General features: G+C 48.0%; 6 protein-coding genes across 6 annotated transcripts; 3 read left to right on the top strand and 3 right to left on the bottom strand.

Moving 5' to 3' along the window:
- Positions 1 to 273: 273 nt before the first annotated feature.
- On the bottom strand, positions 274 to 1,960 carry PGRI_069420 (Major facilitator superfamily domain, general substrate transporter; the record flags this gene model as incomplete). The annotated part of the gene is made up of 3 exons (XM_040794656.1): positions 274 to 563; positions 613 to 714; positions 769 to 1,960. 3 exons carry the CDS (start codon positions 1,958 to 1,960, stop codon positions 274 to 276), a joined length of 1,584 nt encoding a protein of 527 aa, XP_040648987.1.
- A 319-nt stretch (positions 1,961 to 2,279) lies between these two features.
- On the top strand, positions 2,280 to 3,951 carry PGRI_069410 (Major facilitator superfamily domain, general substrate transporter; the record flags this gene model as incomplete). Its single annotated transcript, XM_040794655.1, has 5 exons — positions 2,280 to 2,367; positions 2,414 to 2,659; positions 2,712 to 3,533; positions 3,587 to 3,651; positions 3,832 to 3,951. The coding sequence occupies 5 exons, from the start codon at positions 2,280 to 2,282 to the stop codon at positions 3,949 to 3,951; spliced, it is 1,341 nt and encodes a 446-aa protein (XP_040648986.1).
- A 726-nt stretch (positions 3,952 to 4,677) lies between these two features.
- Positions 4,678 to 5,831, top strand: PGRI_069400 (Oxoglutarate/iron-dependent dioxygenase; the record flags this gene model as incomplete). Its single annotated transcript, XM_040794654.1, has 2 exons — positions 4,678 to 4,860; positions 4,941 to 5,831. 2 exons carry the CDS (start codon positions 4,678 to 4,680, stop codon positions 5,829 to 5,831), a joined length of 1,074 nt encoding a protein of 357 aa, XP_040648985.1.
- A 528-nt stretch (positions 5,832 to 6,359) lies between these two features.
- On the bottom strand, positions 6,360 to 11,654 carry bioDA (adenosylmethionine-8-amino-7-oxononanoate aminotransferase; the record flags this gene model as incomplete). Its single annotated transcript, XM_040794653.1, has 7 exons — positions 6,360 to 7,735; positions 7,798 to 8,519; positions 9,092 to 9,260; positions 9,313 to 9,890; positions 9,951 to 11,284; positions 11,330 to 11,423; positions 11,476 to 11,654. 7 exons carry the CDS (start codon positions 11,652 to 11,654, stop codon positions 6,360 to 6,362), a joined length of 4,452 nt encoding a protein of 1,483 aa, XP_040648984.1.
- A 225-nt stretch (positions 11,655 to 11,879) lies between these two features.
- PGRI_069380 (aminotransferase class I/II-fold pyridoxal phosphate-dependent enzyme) lies at positions 11,880 to 13,241 on the top strand (the record flags this gene model as incomplete). The annotated part of the gene is made up of 3 exons (XM_040794652.1): positions 11,880 to 12,660; positions 12,719 to 12,861; positions 12,915 to 13,241. 3 exons carry the CDS (start codon positions 11,880 to 11,882, stop codon positions 13,239 to 13,241), a joined length of 1,251 nt encoding a protein of 416 aa, XP_040648983.1.
- Positions 13,242 to 13,495: 254 nt separating this feature from the next.
- PGRI_069370 (ATPase, P-type, K/Mg/Cd/Cu/Zn/Na/Ca/Na/H-transporter) lies at positions 13,496 to 16,905 on the bottom strand (the record flags this gene model as incomplete). Its single annotated transcript, XM_040794651.1, has 4 exons — positions 13,496 to 14,155; positions 14,211 to 16,281; positions 16,338 to 16,603; positions 16,651 to 16,905. The coding sequence occupies 4 exons, from the start codon at positions 16,903 to 16,905 to the stop codon at positions 13,496 to 13,498; spliced, it is 3,252 nt and encodes a 1,083-aa protein (XP_040648982.1).
- Positions 16,906 to 19,474: the final 2,569 nt, after the last annotated feature.

Below are 19,474 nucleotides of genomic sequence, written 5' to 3'. Positions count from 1 at the left end.
GCCAATTCGTAAGTACGGCAGAACTCAATTGGATAAAGGTACCATTACTACATGTATTACTGCACTGCAGCCCTACGGATCTTAGTACTGCGTAAATCAGCTCTAGATAAGGGGTTTCTGAAGATCAAGGCCGAGATCCAGTCAGCCATTTTCTCCATTAGAGCTAACGTTCTAAGGTGCTGCGTATCCGAAAGAGATTAATATGTATTGCTTGTAGACCTTCTAGAGATAATATACATTATGAAATATATATTTCGCCCTCACCACTAGGGATTAATTGTTGCTGTCACCATTCTGCTCCCCGCTTTCCCTCTTGTTCGCTTTGAGTCCATAGTCTTCAATAAACAAACAAGCACAGAGATACACCGCTATCAATGCAGAATAGGAAAGGAACACTCCATGGATACCATCCATATAGCTGTTTGATATCATTTGTACCTGCTCCTCTGAAAGGTTCAGGTCTTTCAAGGCGAATACAGAGGAGGTTAGTTGTGCGATGAGGCCAGGACTGAGTTTAGTTGCTAGCTGGCTGGATAGTATGTTGCTAATAATAGCACCCGATACTTCAAGAAATTAGGAGTTTTACTAACTTAACAAGGGGCAACTTCTTACCTGTCGTGCCAACAGCCCCTCCCATGTCACGAATGAAGTTGCGCAACCCAGTCAACACAGCGCGGTCTTTGCTATCGGAGCCTGCGAATAGTCCAATGAGAACTAGGGTATGTCAGTTATGGTCAGAACATTGACGCAAGGACGAGAAAGTCATACCTGGTTGCAACGAGCATCCAACACCTACTCCATCAAAGACACAAACGATCATGAACAACCACATCGGAGTGTGTAGACTATAGTGCAGTTTGACTACAGCAGCGATAACCCATGACACCGCACCGGTGACGATGACGACCTTATAACGCCCACATGCTGAGATGATAATTCCCGTCAGAGCAGATGTCAAGCCATGAGCAACCACCATGGGCAGAATGAAAAGTCCAGCCTGACCTGGGCTATAAGAGCGAATGTTCTGTAGATACAGTGGCGTAATGAAGAGATTACCCCAGAAGATCCAACCGATAAGAATATTGCTCAGGATCAGAATGTTCGTAGAGCGACCGTATCCAAACAGATGCTTTGGCAACATAGGTAGCTTTGCCCAATGGAACTCAACGACGAAGAACATGCTGAATAGAACCGCACTAGCAACCAGCATAGCTATCAATATGGGCGAATCCCAGGCAAGGCCAGATCCTCCCTGCGAAACGGGAATCAGGAACAAACTAATCGCAGCCAGACTAAGCCATGCTCCGGGCCAGTCAACTAATTTCAACCTATCAAAGGTCTTCTCGGAAGAAGAGGTATTCTTCGAAGGAGGCCAGACGAGAAGAAGATAGATAACCGCGACCGCACACAGTGGACACACAAACCAAAACGACCATTGCCAACCCACTGCCTCGGTCAATATTCCACCGATCACAGGCCCAAGTCCATTTCCAAATGCAACAGCCATGCCAATTATACCAAAATAATAGCCGCGCTGCTCAAGAGTGGTAATATCCGCGATCGCGATTTGTACCAGGGCATTAATAGCACCAGCTCCAAGACCGGTAAAGGCACGAGAAGCAAACAATTGCACGGGCGTCTGACAGAAGCCTGAGAACAGGTTTCCAATGCCCATGATTGTCAACGCGGTCGCAAGACAGAGCTTTCGCCCAAAAATATCGGACAATCGGCCATTGATGAGTTGGATACTGGTGCTAGTGATGAGGAAGCTGGCTCCGACAAGAGAGATCGAGGCTCCGGTGTTAAGTGCTGATGAGATGGCCGGTAGACTTGTTGCAATTGCTGTTTGATCGAGGAATGAGGTGAATTGTATCAATGCCAAAGCTGGGAAAATGACCAATAGTCGATGTTGAGGTAGATGGTGGGTTTGGTTTTGAAGGAGGGGAGTGCTTTCGTCCATCTCGAATAGGATTCCCTAAACAATGAGGAAATTAGGAAATGGAAAAGAAAATAATACATCAATGATGGGATGCAGCTAATATGTTTTACAAAGATATATCGAATCTCAGCTCCACTTGGTGCAGATCGACACAGCCGCAGCTGCACGGAGTTGTGTCTTACCCCCCTTGGAATATGCAGCTTCTAAATAGCCATACAGAGTTTTCCATACTAGTCTCATGCAATGTCGATCGGCAATTTCTAGGTGACATTAAATGGGGGGCAATGGCGAACTTGCATCGGACTTTTCTTCCATATCTTGTCCATACTTCTCTACCACCATGACGAATGGTAGTGATGGCCTAGGTTACAAATGGCGTTCCTCGAAAATTTTCATCATCTCCACTGTGACAGTCGGTCTCTTTTGTGGTATGTCAACCTTGATTTTCTCCTGACCTTACTGACCCCAATCAAGAGGCCTTTCTGTATGCGTTCATCGTACCAATCCTGGCTTACATGGTCGAGACCCGCCTCAAACAAGATCCGTCTCGTATACAGGGTCTCACCGCGGAGCTTTTGTCTCTCCATGGGTTTGTTGCTATGATATCCGCTCCAGTCATTGCCCATCTTGCAGACAAAGTACCGAACAGAAAAGTTCCATTATTAATGGCGATTTCCGTGAGCCTCGTGGGAACACTTCTGGTTGCCTGGTGCCCATCTGGTGAGTACGGCTATATTTACAAAGAACGCATCACTGACATACAAACTGTTAGTTTACGTACTTTTTGCGGGACGGGTAATTCAGGGCATCTCCGGATCGGCAACATGGATTATCGGATTCACAACGTTGGCCGACAACATCGACAGGCAAAAGTTTGGGAGCGTCATGGGGACAGTCACATCATTTATCCAGGCCGGTATTACTACTGGGCCGGCCATATCTGGGGCACTACTTGAGCTGAGTGGCTATTGGCAAGCATGGTCCGTTCCTCTTACGTTGCTCAGCCTGGACTTCGGTGCCCGTCTGCTTATGATCGATTGCAATGAGATAGACACTTCTGACTCGACTGAACGATTGCTACCGTCAAAGAAAGATGATACTCTCACTCCGGATTCTCATTCCTCCAACTCCAAAACACAGACAGCAGAGTCCGAGCCCACAGTCGAGTACAAAGCATCTCGTAACTTTTATTCCACCATCTTAACTGACCCCCGAACTTTGACTGGGCTTCTCAACACATTGGTGTTCTCTCTTATTCTTTCTGCCTTTGACACCACTTTACCAACTCAACTCCGCACTGCCTTTGGATGGGGTAGCTTACGCGTAGGGTCCGCACTCCTCGCCTTGCAAATTCCTCCACTCTTCTTGAACCCCATCGCGGGGTGGATGCGTGACCGATTCGACTTGCGACATCTCACATTTGCTGGATGGTGTCTCCTTGGTATTTTGTTGTGGCTGCTTGGGGTCGTGGCATCAGACCACTCTCTATCTGTCAGCCCTAGAACAGATACATTACCGATTTTATTCGCCACCATTTTGGGTATCGGCGTTGCTTCCAGTTTTGTGCGTGGGGCAGATGCACTTCAGTTGGTTGGTAAGCTTATTTCCTGTTCGATCTTCCATTGTTCTCGTGCTAACTGATCATAGTTGTGACTGAGCAAATGCAGGCCGAGAATCCCAATGCTTTTGGACCCCATGGTTCCCAATCCAGGGTATTTTCCATAATTGAAATAGCATTCAATCTTGGCCTCATAATAGGTCCCTTGCTATCTGGCATGGTTGTGCAAATAATTGGATTTCATTACATGAATTGTATATTAGGTGAGTTTCAGTACTTCCTCCGTCTAGATGAAGCTTGGCATGGGAACTAATTAAGTCTAACAATTTCCCAGCATCTCTTTCTATTGTTCTTGGTGTTCTATCTCTATTCTATCTCGTCCCAAAACAAACAGATACCGCTGATTCCCCGCGAGTTTGAGCAAAAGATGGATATATTTTGGATTAATCATTAATCTTTTGCGAGCTAGTCGGCATCAGCAATTCAACATTCATTTACTACCTACCCACTTGAGCCCAAAAGTCCTTAAAATAGCATGTCTAAGCTCCCTATTGGAGATTAGTTGTGCGCAAGATGTGAAATCACGAGCAAATTCGGATGTGCCGGAGGTGGCGTTGAGCTTAAATATCATGGCCCGCAGCTTTCTGTAGGTATACTGTAGGTATACTTGCATGGCATTCCCCCTACGGAGTACTGTCAGTTCTAAGTATGAAATTGTGACGATCGCATATCACACTTTCTCTAGTCCAGCAATATGGATCCCGTGGGTCACAGTGCATAAAAGATTTCTCAGCTTTGACTCGTCTCCTGCATCTAGTGAGCTGAATCACTGGACAGGCGTCATATCAAGCCACACAAGATGACAATAACACCCTTGTATATGCATGCGCGAGTGCCTTTCAGCTCCGGCGGGGGCACTCTTATTGTACTCCGTACGGAGTAATATACTCAGCTTATGCCAAGAAATGTGTAACAGTGTGATTGGGAAGATGCTCTCTGATATGATACATCAGATTTATATGTCATGCTGCTATGCTCTAGAAACATACATGTCTTGAAACTGGCCTTGTGGCGAGTCAAACAATTTATACGCTACATGTTAACCTCGAACTTAAAGGAACCCATACTGTCCCAAAAGATTTCATACAAAAATCTTCTTTCTCAATTCTCAATTTTCAAGATGACTGTGGAAGGCCTTGAACCCGCCGATATTCCTGTGGTAGACATGTCTCTACTCCAGGGAACACCTGAAGAGGAGCGTGGCGCTCTTAAACTGTTAGACAGCGCTTTCCAATCATGCGGATTTGCCTATATCTCCAACCACGGGATATCTGAAGAGTTTTTGAACGAAGCCAGAAGCTATGTAAGTTCCCTTCATATATCTTGAAGCCCTCTTTTGATCAGCTCCCTTGCTTGGTTCACTACTAACAGCATTGCCGGTAGTGCAAGAAATTCTTTGACCTACCGATTGACGTGAAACTTTCCATCCTCCACCCACCTGATGGCGTCGAGGACCATCGTGGATTTGTGCCTGATGGCTTGACATACATCAGCCAACTTGTATTCGATGATGCAACTGTACAAGAACTCCGCAGGACCGCCCCCGAGAAAAAACAAGGTCTAGAAATAGGAAACCCACACACCGAAGAAGTCGGTGAAGATATACCCAAGAACCGTCTGCCCACAGAAGAAGAGCTTCCTGGTTTGCGCGCCTTTATCGAGAAATGGTGGGATGCCATGACCAACCTCAACCACACCATTCTCCGTTTCTGTAGCAAAGCCTTGGAGCTGCCAGACGAGAACTACCTTTCTCGTTCACAAACACGCAATCTTTGCCATATGTCTTGGAACCACTTTCCTCAAATGCCCATGAATCTGCTTGAAGACGGATCATTCCGCCGACTCAATGCACACACCGACTTTGGTCAAATTACCCTACTATTCCCCGATCCGGTAGGAGGCTTGCAAGTAAATGATGGAAAAGTGTTCCGTCCAGTTGCCTTTAAGCCAAATACGATGGTTATCAACGTCGGAGATTTGATGGAGCGTCAGACCAATGGCCGGTGGAAGAGTTCGTTACATCGAGTTGTCGCACCTGAAGAAAAGGTAGGGCGAATCGACGACGCCACCGGTGTGTATGCTGCGGAGCGATATTCAATGGTTTATTTCGGCTCACCAGACCCCGAGAGTATGGTGAAGACTTTACCCGGTTGTGATGTGAAGGGTCGGTGGGAGCCTAGTGTTGTCCAAGCTGGTATGCACGAGGTTACCTGCGAGGAATGGATCCGAAAGCGTGTGACAGCAGAGTTCCTTAATCCCGATGCCAAGGCTTAGGTGTGAGGACTATTAGCCTCCAGGATGTCGTGAATGGATGTTCGCTCATGAATTGTTGGGCACATGCACGCTCAGCCAGCCACAAAAAGGCAGCAATGCATGGTATGAGAAAGACCTACATCGTACTCTATATTTAGAATCAAACACCTATGGATTTATCACAACATGATCATAAGACTACCGTTTGTATTCTGTTGAAACTATACTTGAGAAAAAGATAACAGTATTTGTTCAGGCTATAGGTTGACACTGTCTACTAATCTACATAATGGTCGCTTTTCCTTGTTTCTACAATTTTTTTTTCCTTGTCTAGCAGCTGGTCTTTAGGTATGCCTTATTACATTACTAGTGGACAATGAGATCTAATAGACAAGCGTTCAAAATTATAAAAATAACTGCAATGAAGAACTGGTCACTAACTTACTATACAGGCTTCAACTTCCGATCGGAATTTCTAAAGTAGTTAGCATCCATCAAACTTTCTCTACTGACTCTGCAATATGCTCGCTGCATTGTCCACCTTATCAGCTAGAATTTCACACCACCGCTACTCAAGTCAGTAAAGGGCAAATGGAAATGGACGGGAATTATACTAACCTCGACATTTGTCCAATTCCCCGCGCTCAAACTATCGCCCAGTCCCGGAAATACTAGTGAATTTGCATACCACGCTCCAGGTCTATACAGCACATGATGAAAGTAAGGATTACCATCAATGAGAGCGGGTAGGTTGTCATCCTGATCAATATCGTAGTAGAAAGCCCTTTCGATCCCCATGTACTTCTTGTTCGCAGCACTGTAAGCGGCTTCAAGTCCACAATCAGACCAGAAATTCCACCAGGGACATTCATACGCTGTGAGGGATGCAGTATCGGTGTCAAATTGTTTTGCAGCTTGCGATAGTCGGCCAACAGCATCATACAGTACAGTTGAATCAATCTGGGGCAACGAATCGTTCGCAAACAGATTGTCCAACCATTCTCTCAAAGCCACAGCGTAATCAGAAGCATGCATCTGCAGTACGCGTGCTTCAGCTAGGCGGGCCGCCATGAGAGACCAGATCTTTGCCATGGTGACATGATGTTGCCAACCCGGATCTCCAATTCGATCCATCCAGTCATGAGTATCAAAACCAGAGTGGTAGGTAAATGGGCTATCACCTATGCCTGGTATAAATCCCATGTCCAGGGTCGATATACATGCAGATCCTGAGAAATAAATGGCATCGCCACCTCCTGGCGGGTTTATTTTTTTGTCCCAGACGTCGAACACGGTTTTACCTGGCTCGTCAGGAGATTCCACCCGCTGTGTTGCATCCTTTATCGCACCATGCAGTAGAGGGCTAGCATTTACGTGGAGAGTGCGGCCTCCAGCTGCAACCACGACGTTGAGGTAAGCTACTGCAGTCGCATTTACCCAGGGCATGTTCGCCTGTATCCAAGCTAAGGAGCCAACCTGCCCAAACTCCTCGCCTTCCCAGCTAGCCAACATAAGGGTGCGGTGTGGTCGCCAGCCTTTACGGACTGCGACGCCGAAGCTACGAATAACTTCGTTGAGGGCTGCTGATCCGCTTCCTGGATCCCCAGCGCCAGGGCCCCAGGCGTCACGATGATTGCCAAGGATAACAACTTCATCTGCGACTTCACCTGGAATGGTGGCGATCACATTATGCACTTGACCTGGGTTGATCTCTGCATGGGTGATAAGATTGATATAAACGTTGTCGGGCGATGGGCCAACGTTATAGTGCACACCGCGGTATTCTAAGCCACCACCATGCCATCGCTCGTCGAAATCGGAGGCCAATGGGCCGTGTCCATTCAAGGCAGTGAGGAGAGGAATAGCGTCGGCGTAGGATATTGGGATACACGGTATAGTTGGCAGATAGCCGTTTTTGAATGCATCTATGGAAGGTCAGAAACTGTTTTAAATCAACACATCCATACCTAGGTAAGATTGCACTTACAGATATCGCCAATAGTACCGCGCTCTATCAAAGTTGGCGGTCGGGCAGGGCCATTGGGAAAAGGCTCGTATCCATTTGAATCAGTGATTGGCCCATCGTTCTGGGGATCGGGATAGACGAGCACACCTGCCACGCCTCTTCTCGCACAGTTATTGATCTGCTCACCTCGGAAGATGTTAATTCCACGCTCACGTAGATATGGCGACACATCGGCAAGCTTTAAAACTGCGATCTTGCCCTCCACGCTAATATTAGCCCGTGCGAGAGCCTCAAAGTCTTCCTCGCCACCAAAGTTGGCGAACACGTAGGAAGCGCTAATATTGCCATTCGTGGAAAATGAGAAAAATGCGGGTGCGAAGTCTTGTTGGTCGTCGCCGTCGACCAAGGGGGCCTCATACAACACGTTTGAGTCTTGGAAAAGGGCCACGCGCTGCGGTCCGATCACAGTTGGCAACTCGGTATCAAATGAAAGAATTTGGGTGTCAGAAAGACCGAATTCTTTCCATTTTTCTTGGGTCCATTGCGCCTGTTGAAGGCCTTGCCCAGGAAGATGGGTGCCAGTAGTATAGAAAGCACTCCAATTGCGAGCGTGCTCGGCAGAGGGGACGGAAAGAAGTGTTTGATCCAAGTTAAAGTCAACTCCATCCTTAAATTGTTGGGAGGTATAATAAAGGACGGCCGGACCAAGGAAAAGAAGAGGCCATTTGGGAGACGGCCTTCGCCTTGGCTGTTCAGTGTGTAATTTCATAATAAGAAAGGAACATGACAAAGGCAAGTACAGAGAAGAAGGCAATTTTCTCTTTCAAATATAGGTAATGAAATAAATAAGTCCACTACATGGACGGCAGCAGTACAACATACTCCGTACGGAGTAGGGAGTAGTCCCTCGCAGATCGCGATCGGCTCTGCAAGCTGCGTTCACTAATATTTCAAGGGAGATGATCTATCTGATCTATCAACTGCTACCTCAGCCAGCCACGCTACAATGTATTCGGAATGACATTTGTATATTAACTTTATCCTATACAACATAGTGGATGTATATTTACTTTATGCTATAGTGGACGGCAATGAAAAACAGGAAGCCTTTCGATACATCACACGCCCCGAGACGGGAACGAGCTCTATTGTATAGGCCCTGCAATACTTTAATCCCTCCAAAAATGGCCAGATATATTTCTGTTAATATATGCCAAGGATACTCAGTACTAGTTGCAAATCCTGTGTACAAGATGCGCTGAAATATTCAATTGTCATGTTGCTACCAAAGTATTCTTATATATATTCTACCTACACTAATGCTGCTCGGAGGAGACGCTCCATCTCTCGGAGCGACTCAGGTTTAGAAGTGACACTAGACATCAGGTAAAGGACGTTTCCGAGGACGCGGGAGTGAACATTGAAGTTATCGCCGCCAACAGCCAACTTCTGCTGCAGTCCCTTCGCAGCATTGGAGTTGTAACCTGCGATATTGTTAGCTTGATCAATGCAGAAAATCAGGTCTCAAGCACATACCCCCACCAGCTGCATCACGCAGTGAAATACTAAGCACGGTTCCAATGGCAAACACGCTTTCCACCGAGTTCGTGGAAGACAAGTCCTGGAGCAGACCATGTGACCAGACACTCCACACATCAGGAGTTGAAGCTTCAGCAGTAGCAGGTGAGTTGCTACGCCAGTCAGCACGGTATGCATCCCACGATCCATCAGTATCAAGCTTGGCCATGGTCTTCAAGGAGTCCACAGCAACTGTGCATCCAACTGCATGGGCAGTGTAACTGTGGCCATGGAGGAGGGCATCGCTCTTCTCTGGACTCGAGAAAGCATTGAAAATTTCCTCGCTAGCGACAGTCGTGCAGAGAGGTACCAGCCCACCTGTGAGGAGTTTGGCGTTGACGGCGACATCAGGGTGTACGCCTAAGAAAGATGCGGATGTCCGACGACCGAGACGGTATAGTCCAGTGAAGACTTCGTCGAAGATAACTGGCAGCCCTGACCAGGACGGAGATTCTTTGGGAGCAGAAGCGCTGGTGGAGAACAACTCTGGGTGGTCGCGAACCACATCGGTCAGACATCTCTGGAAGAGGGGGTCACTAGAATGATATAGTAGTTAGTTCATCTGCAGATGAAAAATTTTGGTACTAGATTCCTACCAGAAAAGCATTCCACCCGCACCGAGGATGACAGGTTCCAGGATCAATGCTCCAAACTTCACTCCTTGTCGCTTGACGAGATCCTCAATAGTGCAATGGATGTAGTCCTTATAACGCTGAGCAGTGGCAGACTCAAGACGCTGGTTGAGGTCAAAGACCGATCCCAATGAAGCGAAATCAATATCCTCGCCGAGTTCTGCTTGTAGTTCGCCGGGGATCTCAACTTTCCAAGATCCGCCAACCATCTTGACAAGTGGGAAATCAAACCAGTGGCCACGGCCACGATACCACTCGACCTTCTTATTGAATATTGAAGGTTCCGAGCAGTCCATCACACCGATAGTGTCACCGTGGTAGCTACCCTTAAGTCCAAGGATACCAATTTGCTCCTGGCTGGCATCCCAGCCGTATCGGTCGCAAGAAGCGCGTAGGCCCATCTTCACGGCTACTTCCATCCCCGTGCTACCATTGTCTGTGTAGAAGACCTTGGTAAGCCTTGGGTTTTCAAGCGTTTTCAATAAATCATCCGCAAGCGCCAGTGCTGGCTCATGAACGGCCCCCGCAAACATGACATGTCCATACCGACCGGCGGCATAGGCAGCAGATAGTGACAGCTCAGGGTTACCATGGCCCAAGCCTTGAGTCCACCAGGACGCAGACCCATCGAATGTCGGGCGCAGTTCACTTTGAGTATCTTTGGATGTTTTTGAGCCGAATGTTTGGAAATAGTCATCATACGCTGAGTCGATGACGGTAATGTCCTTAGCCTGCATGCCTTGGTGCTGGGTAAAGGGGTACCATATGAGCTCTTTGGCACGGTCGGCCATCTCTTCGAGACGTTCGACGCGCTCATTATTGCGGATGGACATGTCTTCAAGCAGTCGAAGGACCTCTGACTCCTTCGCGGACTTTTGGTAATAGCTGAGCATGGCCTCCTCGTCCCTTAATTGGGAGTTGGCATCCACCTGCGATGGCCGGGCTGGAGGTGCTGGGAGCGATACCATAGGAATACTCTTTTTCTGGAAGTAATCACGCAGGTATTCATGATTTTGGTAGTACTCATCTCGGAACAAGAGAACCGATGAGACATCATAACCACGAAGGAGCAACGACTCGTAGGCAGAGATCGAAGAAGAGATTCCCCCTAAACGAGAGTCTGCCACCAACACGATTGGCAGCCGAAGTGGTCGATATAAATCTGCCTGGGAATTGCCATTGGGGCCAGGGGAGTGCACGCCCCCGGCAGTCTCAACAAGGGCGAAGTCAATGTCAGACCGCGCCCAGTCGGATAGTGTGTTATGTATGGATGCGAGGAGATCATCATCTCGCGGAACCTGCACAATGAGCTTTGTGTCTTTTGAATTAGGAGAGGCACATACAAATTTATCCTTTGCTGCCAAATGCGGGCTCACTGGATCATCGAATTGGTAGAGACATTTGGTGAGCGTCCCGGCGCCATAACGTTTCAAGTGCCTATGGCCGGTCAGCAATTGAATTAAATTTAAAAATGAAAATATTCTTTTACCGATCATCGGCGTCATTCAGTGCCCCTGTAGACACGGGCTTGAGAAATGCGGCCTGTTGTTTCTGGCGTTGGGCGGCATTACACAACACCGTGGAGACGATTGTTTTCCCCACGTCCGTGTTAGCTCCATATACTTGATGAGCTCGTAAACTGCGCCAGAGTGCTGCACCGACAGGCATGATGAAAGATGAAGTGAGTCACGATGAAGTCCAAAAGAGACCTCGGGACAAGTTGAGTTTTGACTCCACGCCAAAAATCTCCACATTTTCTGCAATTCACCGAATTATCCCTGTTGGGGTTTCTCAACGACTTGTATTTATTTGCTTTTGTGTCAATCTCACTAAAATGTATTGCGAATAACCAGGAACAGGAAGAAGAACAAGTGAATTGATATGAAAGTCGATATGGCTACTCCATCGACATTAAGGACCAAAACCCTCATTGACTCGCTTTCCGCCGCATTATCGCACCGGGAAGCCAAATCTGCCCGTCGGAGACTGACTGTTTTGCCCCAAACAGCGGTGGATTTCTCTTCTAATGATTTCTTATCTCTGTCAACATCTTCTGCCTACCGAGAACGTTTTCTGGGACTTTTAAACAATACACCACCATCATTCCCGCTTGCCAGCGGGGGATCTCGGCTATTAGACGGGAATTCGGCGTACGCGGAAGAGCTCGAGAACTTTGTCGCAACATTCCATCAAGCCCCGACAGCTCTTCTATTTAACTCCGGATATGACGCCAATGTCGGCGTATTATCTAGCCTCCCCCAACCAGGCGATGTGATTTTGTACGATGAGCTCATTCACGCCAGTGCCCATGAGGGCATGCGTTTGTCGCGGGCCGGTTCTCGGAAGATGTTTGCTCATAGTTCGCCAATTGGCCTGAGAGAGGTTTTACGATCGCAAATAGCTGAAGATCCAGCAATTGCTCAAGGCACGCGCAATGTATTCGTGCTCATTGAATCCATCTACAGCATGGATGGCGATGTTGCTCCCATCAAGGAGTTTATCGCGGTCGTTGATGAGCTGCTACCTCACGGTAATGGATATTTCTATGTCGATGAGGCGCATGCGACTGGTGTATTTGGCCCGCGAGGTGCTGGTGTGGTTCAAGAGCTTGGCGTTCAGGATCGCATCTTCATCCGAGTACACACATTCGGCAAGGCACTAGCGAGTCACGGAGGTATGTTGTCTTGGCTGGTCTGATCCCCCCCTGGAATTCCCGACTGACATTTATACAGCTATGGTTCTATGTGGACCGGAGACAAGGGATTACCTGATTAACTATGCCCGGAGTTTGATCTATACCACCGCTCTGGGATTCCCCTTCCTAGCATCGATTCGCGCAGCATATGAGCTCCTCTCATCAGGTGAAACTGAATCAGTGAGTAATCGTGTCTTTCCAACCCTCATACTCAATAGCTAACTAGATCTTAGTTACAATGCCGGCTTCAGGAGTTGATCCGCCATCTTCGACAACGGCTTGATGGCCTCCATACATATCAATCAGTCATGTTCGAAGTCGACCATTTCCCAACATCTCCCATTATCTCCCTTCGCACTTCACAGCCCCGACAGCTGGCGAGTGTCTGCCAGGAGAATGGGTTCATTGTTCGAGCGATCATGCCGCCGACAATTCCCGAAGGAAAGGAGCGAGTGCGAGTGTGTCTGCATGCTGGCAATACCGAGACAGAAATCGACGGTTTGACGCGGATGATTCAGTCATGGCTAGATCAAAGTCACAAAAATGCGTCCAAATTATAAAACTACGGGGATTTGATTTATGTCTGCATAGAGATCAGAGTACTCAAATTCAGGTAGGTTTCTATTTGACTCATTATATTTAGGTTCCATATATATATCGAACGGAGATGTCATTGAATAAATGTCATGAATTTCAAAATAAAATTGGTGGTATATGTCTAATGAACAAGTAATCTGTAACAAATGCAGCAGAGGATCTCAAATCATAGGTAGGCGCACGCTAGAGGATAAATGCTCATTAAAATCTAGACCACCTAGACCATAGATTGCTCCACCTTCATCTCACTGGCCTGAGTGTCAGAGCGGTCCATGGTAGTATAGCGGCTGAAATCTCTTAGAGCATGATGCTCACTACCAGGTTGGTCACCCCGAGCCGCGGCCTTTCGGTCCTGGCGACGGAAGTAAACACGCTTGCACCACTTCCAGCTCTCAATACCCAAGAAGAAAAGCACTGTCTCAACAAAGACAATACCCCACTCCCAGCTGATACTGCTATGCATGAAGACACTGTGGTTGATAACCGGGATGTAAAGGATGGGGAATGCAAGAACGAAACCAGTCATAATACCAAAGAAGAGGAACTTGTTGCGCCAAATATCATGCATCCACTGGGTATAGCGTTTCTTTGAGTTAGGCTGCATTTGGAAGAAGCTGCGACGCAAGTGCATCATCTCCCAGGCGAGGAAGAGGGCGAACCAGGTCATGCAAGTAAAGGTAGTGGCGCGAGCACGGAAAACTGTCTCGCAGTTGTAAGGCTTGTTGGGGTCGTTGTATTCTGTGTTGCAGCCCATGGCGAGATCGCCGTCTCCCCACTTGAACATAACGAGAGAGAATGCTGACAGACAGAGGCCGGCCATCCAGGCTCCGTAGACAAGGGTATCGATGATGATTTCCCAAGTGAAGATACCTTGTTTCTGTGATTTGTTAGTGAATTGAATTGTTAGGGGAGGAGGGCTTGGAAGAACTTACGCTTTGCGGTGGCCGGTCCATCACTTCTGGAGCGGCTATCTCCATTCCTAGGCCCATATCAGGAAGACCAGAGGTAACCATGATAATCCAGATGATCTCGACGGGAGAAATAGGGAAGACAGACTGGTTGCTCTCATCTTTGAAAGCCAATCCAATAAGCAGGGTGATAGCTAGAGCAACATTTTCCGCCAGAAGATGCAGAACGAATTTCTGGATGTTATCAAAAATGCGACGACCTTCTTCGATACCGTTGATGATGGAAGCAAAGTTATCATCGGACAACACTAGCTCGGAAGCATCCTTAGCCACATCAGAGCCATTCTGACCCATGGCAATACCGACATCAGCACGCTTAAGCGAGGGAGAGTCGTTAACTCCGTCACCAGTCATAGCAACAAAGCGACCACGACGATGTAAAGCATCGATCATGCGAACCTTCGTATTAGGTGCGCAGCGAGCAATAACTAACGGAAGGGTAGGGAGTTGATCAATCTCGTCTTCGGTCAGTTTATCAAACTGGGAAGCCGTCATCACCATAGCATCAGCAACGTCCTTAGCGATCATATCCATGTTCGCAGGAATGATTCCGACTTGGGCAGCAATCGCACGCGCAGTACCGGGATGGTCACCGGTAACCATATGCACAGAAATTCCAGCCTTATAGCACTGAGCAATAGCCCCGGCCGTCTCCGGGCGAGGAGGGTCGTAGAGACCGATCAACCCGTAGAAAGATAGGTCTTTCTCGACCTCCTCGCGGGGAAGAGGGTCGCCGCCTTCTTTTGCGGGGGTGGTGTTTTCGCGCCCGGCCAAAGCGAGCACACGGAGACCCTCTTTAGCCAAAGCCTCCATGTTATGCAAGATATCATCACGGATTTCATCGTCGATAGGAACAGGGTCGGAGTCAGGCTTCCACTTGATAGAAGTGCACGCCTCAAGAACACGTTCAACAGCGCCCTTAGTGAAAATCATTTCACGACTCTTCTCTGAGTTCTCATCGCGCTTCGAGAAAATAACAGACATTTTCTTCACGCTCGAGTCGAATGGATACTCGGCCTGTTGTTGCCAGACCGGCTTGTCGCCCTTGGTCCATCGATCCAGACCCCAGTTGAATCGTGAGGCGAATACCTGAATGGCAATATCGGTGGGTTCGCCGCGAGCCTGCCATCCCTCAGTTGGACTTTGGTGGAGATGAGCCAGGTTAGCCATGGCAGTGACGTTAAGGAAAGCCTTGAGTTCATCATTGTCTTTCAATAGGTCATCTGGCGACGCTACATCACCCATATCTTTTCCACCCAGCTTGATCGGAGGATCGGCCATCAGGCTCAAATCACCCTCGTGGGGGTTAAGAGGCTCATTCGAGGCACCGACTAAGTAAGTTCCCACAGATGGAATCCAAGCCCTCTTTACGACCATGCGGCCTTGGGTCAGAGTACCAGTCTTATCGGAGCAGATATTGGTGACAGCACCGAGTGCCTCCAAAGAATCCAGCTTCCGGACAATGACATGGCGCTTGACCATCTGCTTCGTTCCAACGGCCATAGTGATGGTCAGTACAACCACCAAACACGCCGGAATCATAGCCAGACCAGTCGCGACCGCATAAATGATAACCTCGCTATCACCGCGCCAGTTGTTTGAGGCAGCAACGACAATTGCAAAAACGACAGCAATAGCAAAGAGTAGAAGCGCCAGCTTAGATAGTTTCCGCTGCAAAGGTGTACCAACATTAGTACCCAGGAACCGGCCAATAGCATCAGTGGTAGTCAATGTCCAAGCCTGGATATACCATCTCTTCTTTGTTTCGCCTTCAGGTCCACGCTTAACAGGGCGACGCTTCGAGTCAGTCCCGCGAAGGGCTTGAGCGATAGCTCCAATCTCGGTTCTCATTCCGGTCCCCACGACGATACCGCGAGCACGTCCTCGTGTCACGGTTGAGGAACTGTAGGCAATGTTCAGTCTGTCGCCTGGGCCGGTGTCGACATCGAAAGTGGCATTTGCGTCTTTTTGGACTGGGAGGGACTCGCCGGTTAACAGTGCTTCATCGGTTTCGAAGTTAAATGCTTCAACGAGTCTATGAAAAGGTTAGATCGGGGTCTGTATGTGATATGCGGGGATTACGATACATACCTGACATCAGCAGGGACAGTGTCTCCAACTTTCAATTCGACCATGTCACCGGGGACGATCTCATTTGCTGGAACAGTTGCCGTCTTGCTATCACGAGTGACTACACCAGTGGGCGAGCTGAGCGAGCGCAGCGAGTCCATGGTCTTCTCTGCAGCGTAGTCCTGGTAAACACCGACGACGATGTTTAGACCGATGACAGCGGCGATGAAACCTCCTTCGATCCAGGACTTGATGCCGAAACTGACGGCCATGGCGATGATAAGGACCTATAACTTCTTAACAATAACCCCTTGGATTTTGGCTTCTGACTTACCAGCATCATGGCGTTGGCGATCTGTCGAATGACAATTTTCGCCAAGGAGACGCCTTCGTCTCCTTCGAGCATGTTCTCGCCATATTTCTCAAGGCGCTGCTTGACCTCTGCAGATGTCAAACCATCGTCGGAATTTGTTTGGAGCTCACCGATGACATCGTCAAAGGAGAGACTATGGGCGGGCTGGGAGAGAGGTTGTTGTGTAATGTCAGCAGGGCTCTGAGAGCCTGGGCCTTTTGGGGCTTCCTGTGACATCTGGCGAAGAATGAGGGTGTGGAGGTATCTCTAGTTGAGTGAATTGAGTAAATTGAATGAAAGATGTACTTCTATGAGGCTCTTAAGGTGGCATCATATGGAAGGAATCGGTAAGAGAATAAGAGTCCATACACCGGAATTACTTTTGAGTAACAGGTACACTTCTATGAAACAACCTTCTTTTTTCTTCTTCTGGGGGGATGTCTCAGAGTATAAATAAGATCAAGATCTCATCGATGGCGACCTCAGATATGACCGGCTGTTAACACCGGAAGTAATCTGATGGAAATGGCGTGCGACATCCTGGGAACCAGCATTCGTGATATTCTTAATCCAATCAGCTTCATCTACCAAATCTTAGTCTCTAGCGGGTATTTCTTGGCGCGTCATGCTCAGTTTCCCCATTGAGTTGATGACGCAAACGATTCTGGGCGCGTCTCAGCCCTCACCCACGCGACATTTCTCTGATGCTGATTGGTGCGGAGGGCTCTTGGCATTCTCTTGGCTAGACAGGTCGTCGCTGTTTGTTGCTCTGGTTTATTTCCTAATTCTTGGCATCTTGGCTCTTGGCTCTTGGTATTACTTGGCATTTCGGGGTGCGAGAGTTCCTCCGCTTCAAATCCACCCACTTCTCCAGGGCCATTTTTCTACTCTCATGAGGCGAAAACCAGATTAAATTTGATTTTTTGCCTCAAATAATGGGCCATCAATCATTATTGGAAGCACGGTGCCTGAATACATGATTGACCGATTGATCCGATCCAGGTTGCACACTGTCTCACACTGCGCTATTCCTCTATTTTCATTGGGTCTATTGGGCGATACTCCAATTCTTTATTTGTTTATCTTCTTCTCGTATCTTCTTCGCTTGGACCCAGAATCCATATGATCCTCCACTCATGGCGGACAATTCTATGCCCCGAGAGGAGATAATCGGGGTTGTGATTGGGGCCGTTGCCCTGTTTTCACTGATCAGCTTGATACCAGTGTTAGTACATCGTCCCGATAGTCTTGGCTCCCCCGCTTCATGCATGGGAATTGTTCTCGAAGTTCTAACGTGCCGATCACTGATTTGTACGATTTTCTAGAATGATCATGTGGCATCACCGACGACAGGCGGCCATGCGGGCAATGGCCCAAACCACTGTTCTCCCACCGGTCTATCAGGTACAGTTGCAGAACGTGTTGGGCCAACCTGTGTCTGTTGACCGATGGTTGGAAGAACAAAACGTCCCCACCAGTGCCCAGCAATACGGCCAAGATACTTGGTAAGTGTGATATCTCAGCATTCCACTGTTCTCCGATTCCGGCCCCCTCCCCAAACCTCTTGGCCCTGTGGCTCGATGATGTAGTGCGGGGACGCTAGGGCTAGGCTCTGGGTCCCCCCGCTCTATACGCCCTATAAGGATCGGCGAGCTATCTTCGAGCAGGGTTTATGTTTCTGGGCAAGGCACACTCGCCCGTGAATACGCCCCAATGCCAATTTACTTCGTTCCTGGATAAACACATGATACTAGATGCCCACATGATCCGGAACAAATTGTCCGAACCTTCTAGAATTAAACTAACCCTCGCTCAGTCCTATCTGTCTATCAGCACTGTCGTCATCCCCATACCTTGCCTGTCCCGATCCATCCGTTCCGGCCCATGACCAGCACCACAACCCGACTATACGGCCAGATGCCCGATGTGCCTGCGGGACACGGCATTCCCCACCAGGTGGCGAGATTCTCGTACTGAATCGCTGCAAGCATGCCTTCCACCAAGAATGTCTAAAATCATGGTTTGAATACCGTCGGTACAAGTGCCCGATCTGCCAAGCTTCGTATTCGCCGGAGGAAGAAGCACGAGCATAATTTCCGAAATGACTTCCTGCTGCATGCATAATCCTGTGGGGGCGCTTGGAATTTGCATTGATATCCTTGGCGGTTATACCCTCCGAGATTACCCCAGTGGACGAATTCTTGTCTTTTCTCGTTATTTTCCTCGCTTTGCTTTTGTATTACTTGTCCTTTTGTTGCGTTGTTTTTCTTTTATGATATCCCTCAACGTGGCACGAAGCATGTTCATCCAGCTCTTTTATTCACATTCATACATATGTCTTTTGTCCATTTGTCCAAATAGGTCTCATATTAAGACCTCACTTATGTACCTATATGCAATCATGATAAAAAGGAAACTATGATCACTGCTGCCCTGGTACAAAGGAGTATATTCCGATGGGCAATTTCATGGCGTAGTTTAACCTACCCCATCACTGGATAATCTACTCAACACGTTCCTCCTAATTATCTTTCCACGCCATCTTCTTACACCAGGAAGTAAACGAAATTATAAAGATCATATGTAGACACTCATCTTCACAAACAAGTCTGAACAATCGGGCACCGGAATAGGAAATTTATTTCGGAACCCCACTATGGAAACAACCTCTACATTGCTCCCCCTTTTTTCTACCAAAATATATACAAATTCTACTCATATTTGGACCCATACTCTCCTGATCGAAGACAACTCATTATACCACACATACCTCTATCAAAAACAAACATCGAATCCATCCGTCACC

Source organism: Penicillium griseofulvum, assembly GCF_001561935.1.
Source record: "Penicillium griseofulvum strain PG3 chromosome Unknown contig_92, whole genome shotgun sequence".
Lineage (NCBI taxonomy): Eukaryota > Fungi > Ascomycota > Eurotiomycetes > Eurotiales > Aspergillaceae > Penicillium > Penicillium griseofulvum.
This window is presented reverse-complemented; position numbering and strand designations above follow the sequence as displayed.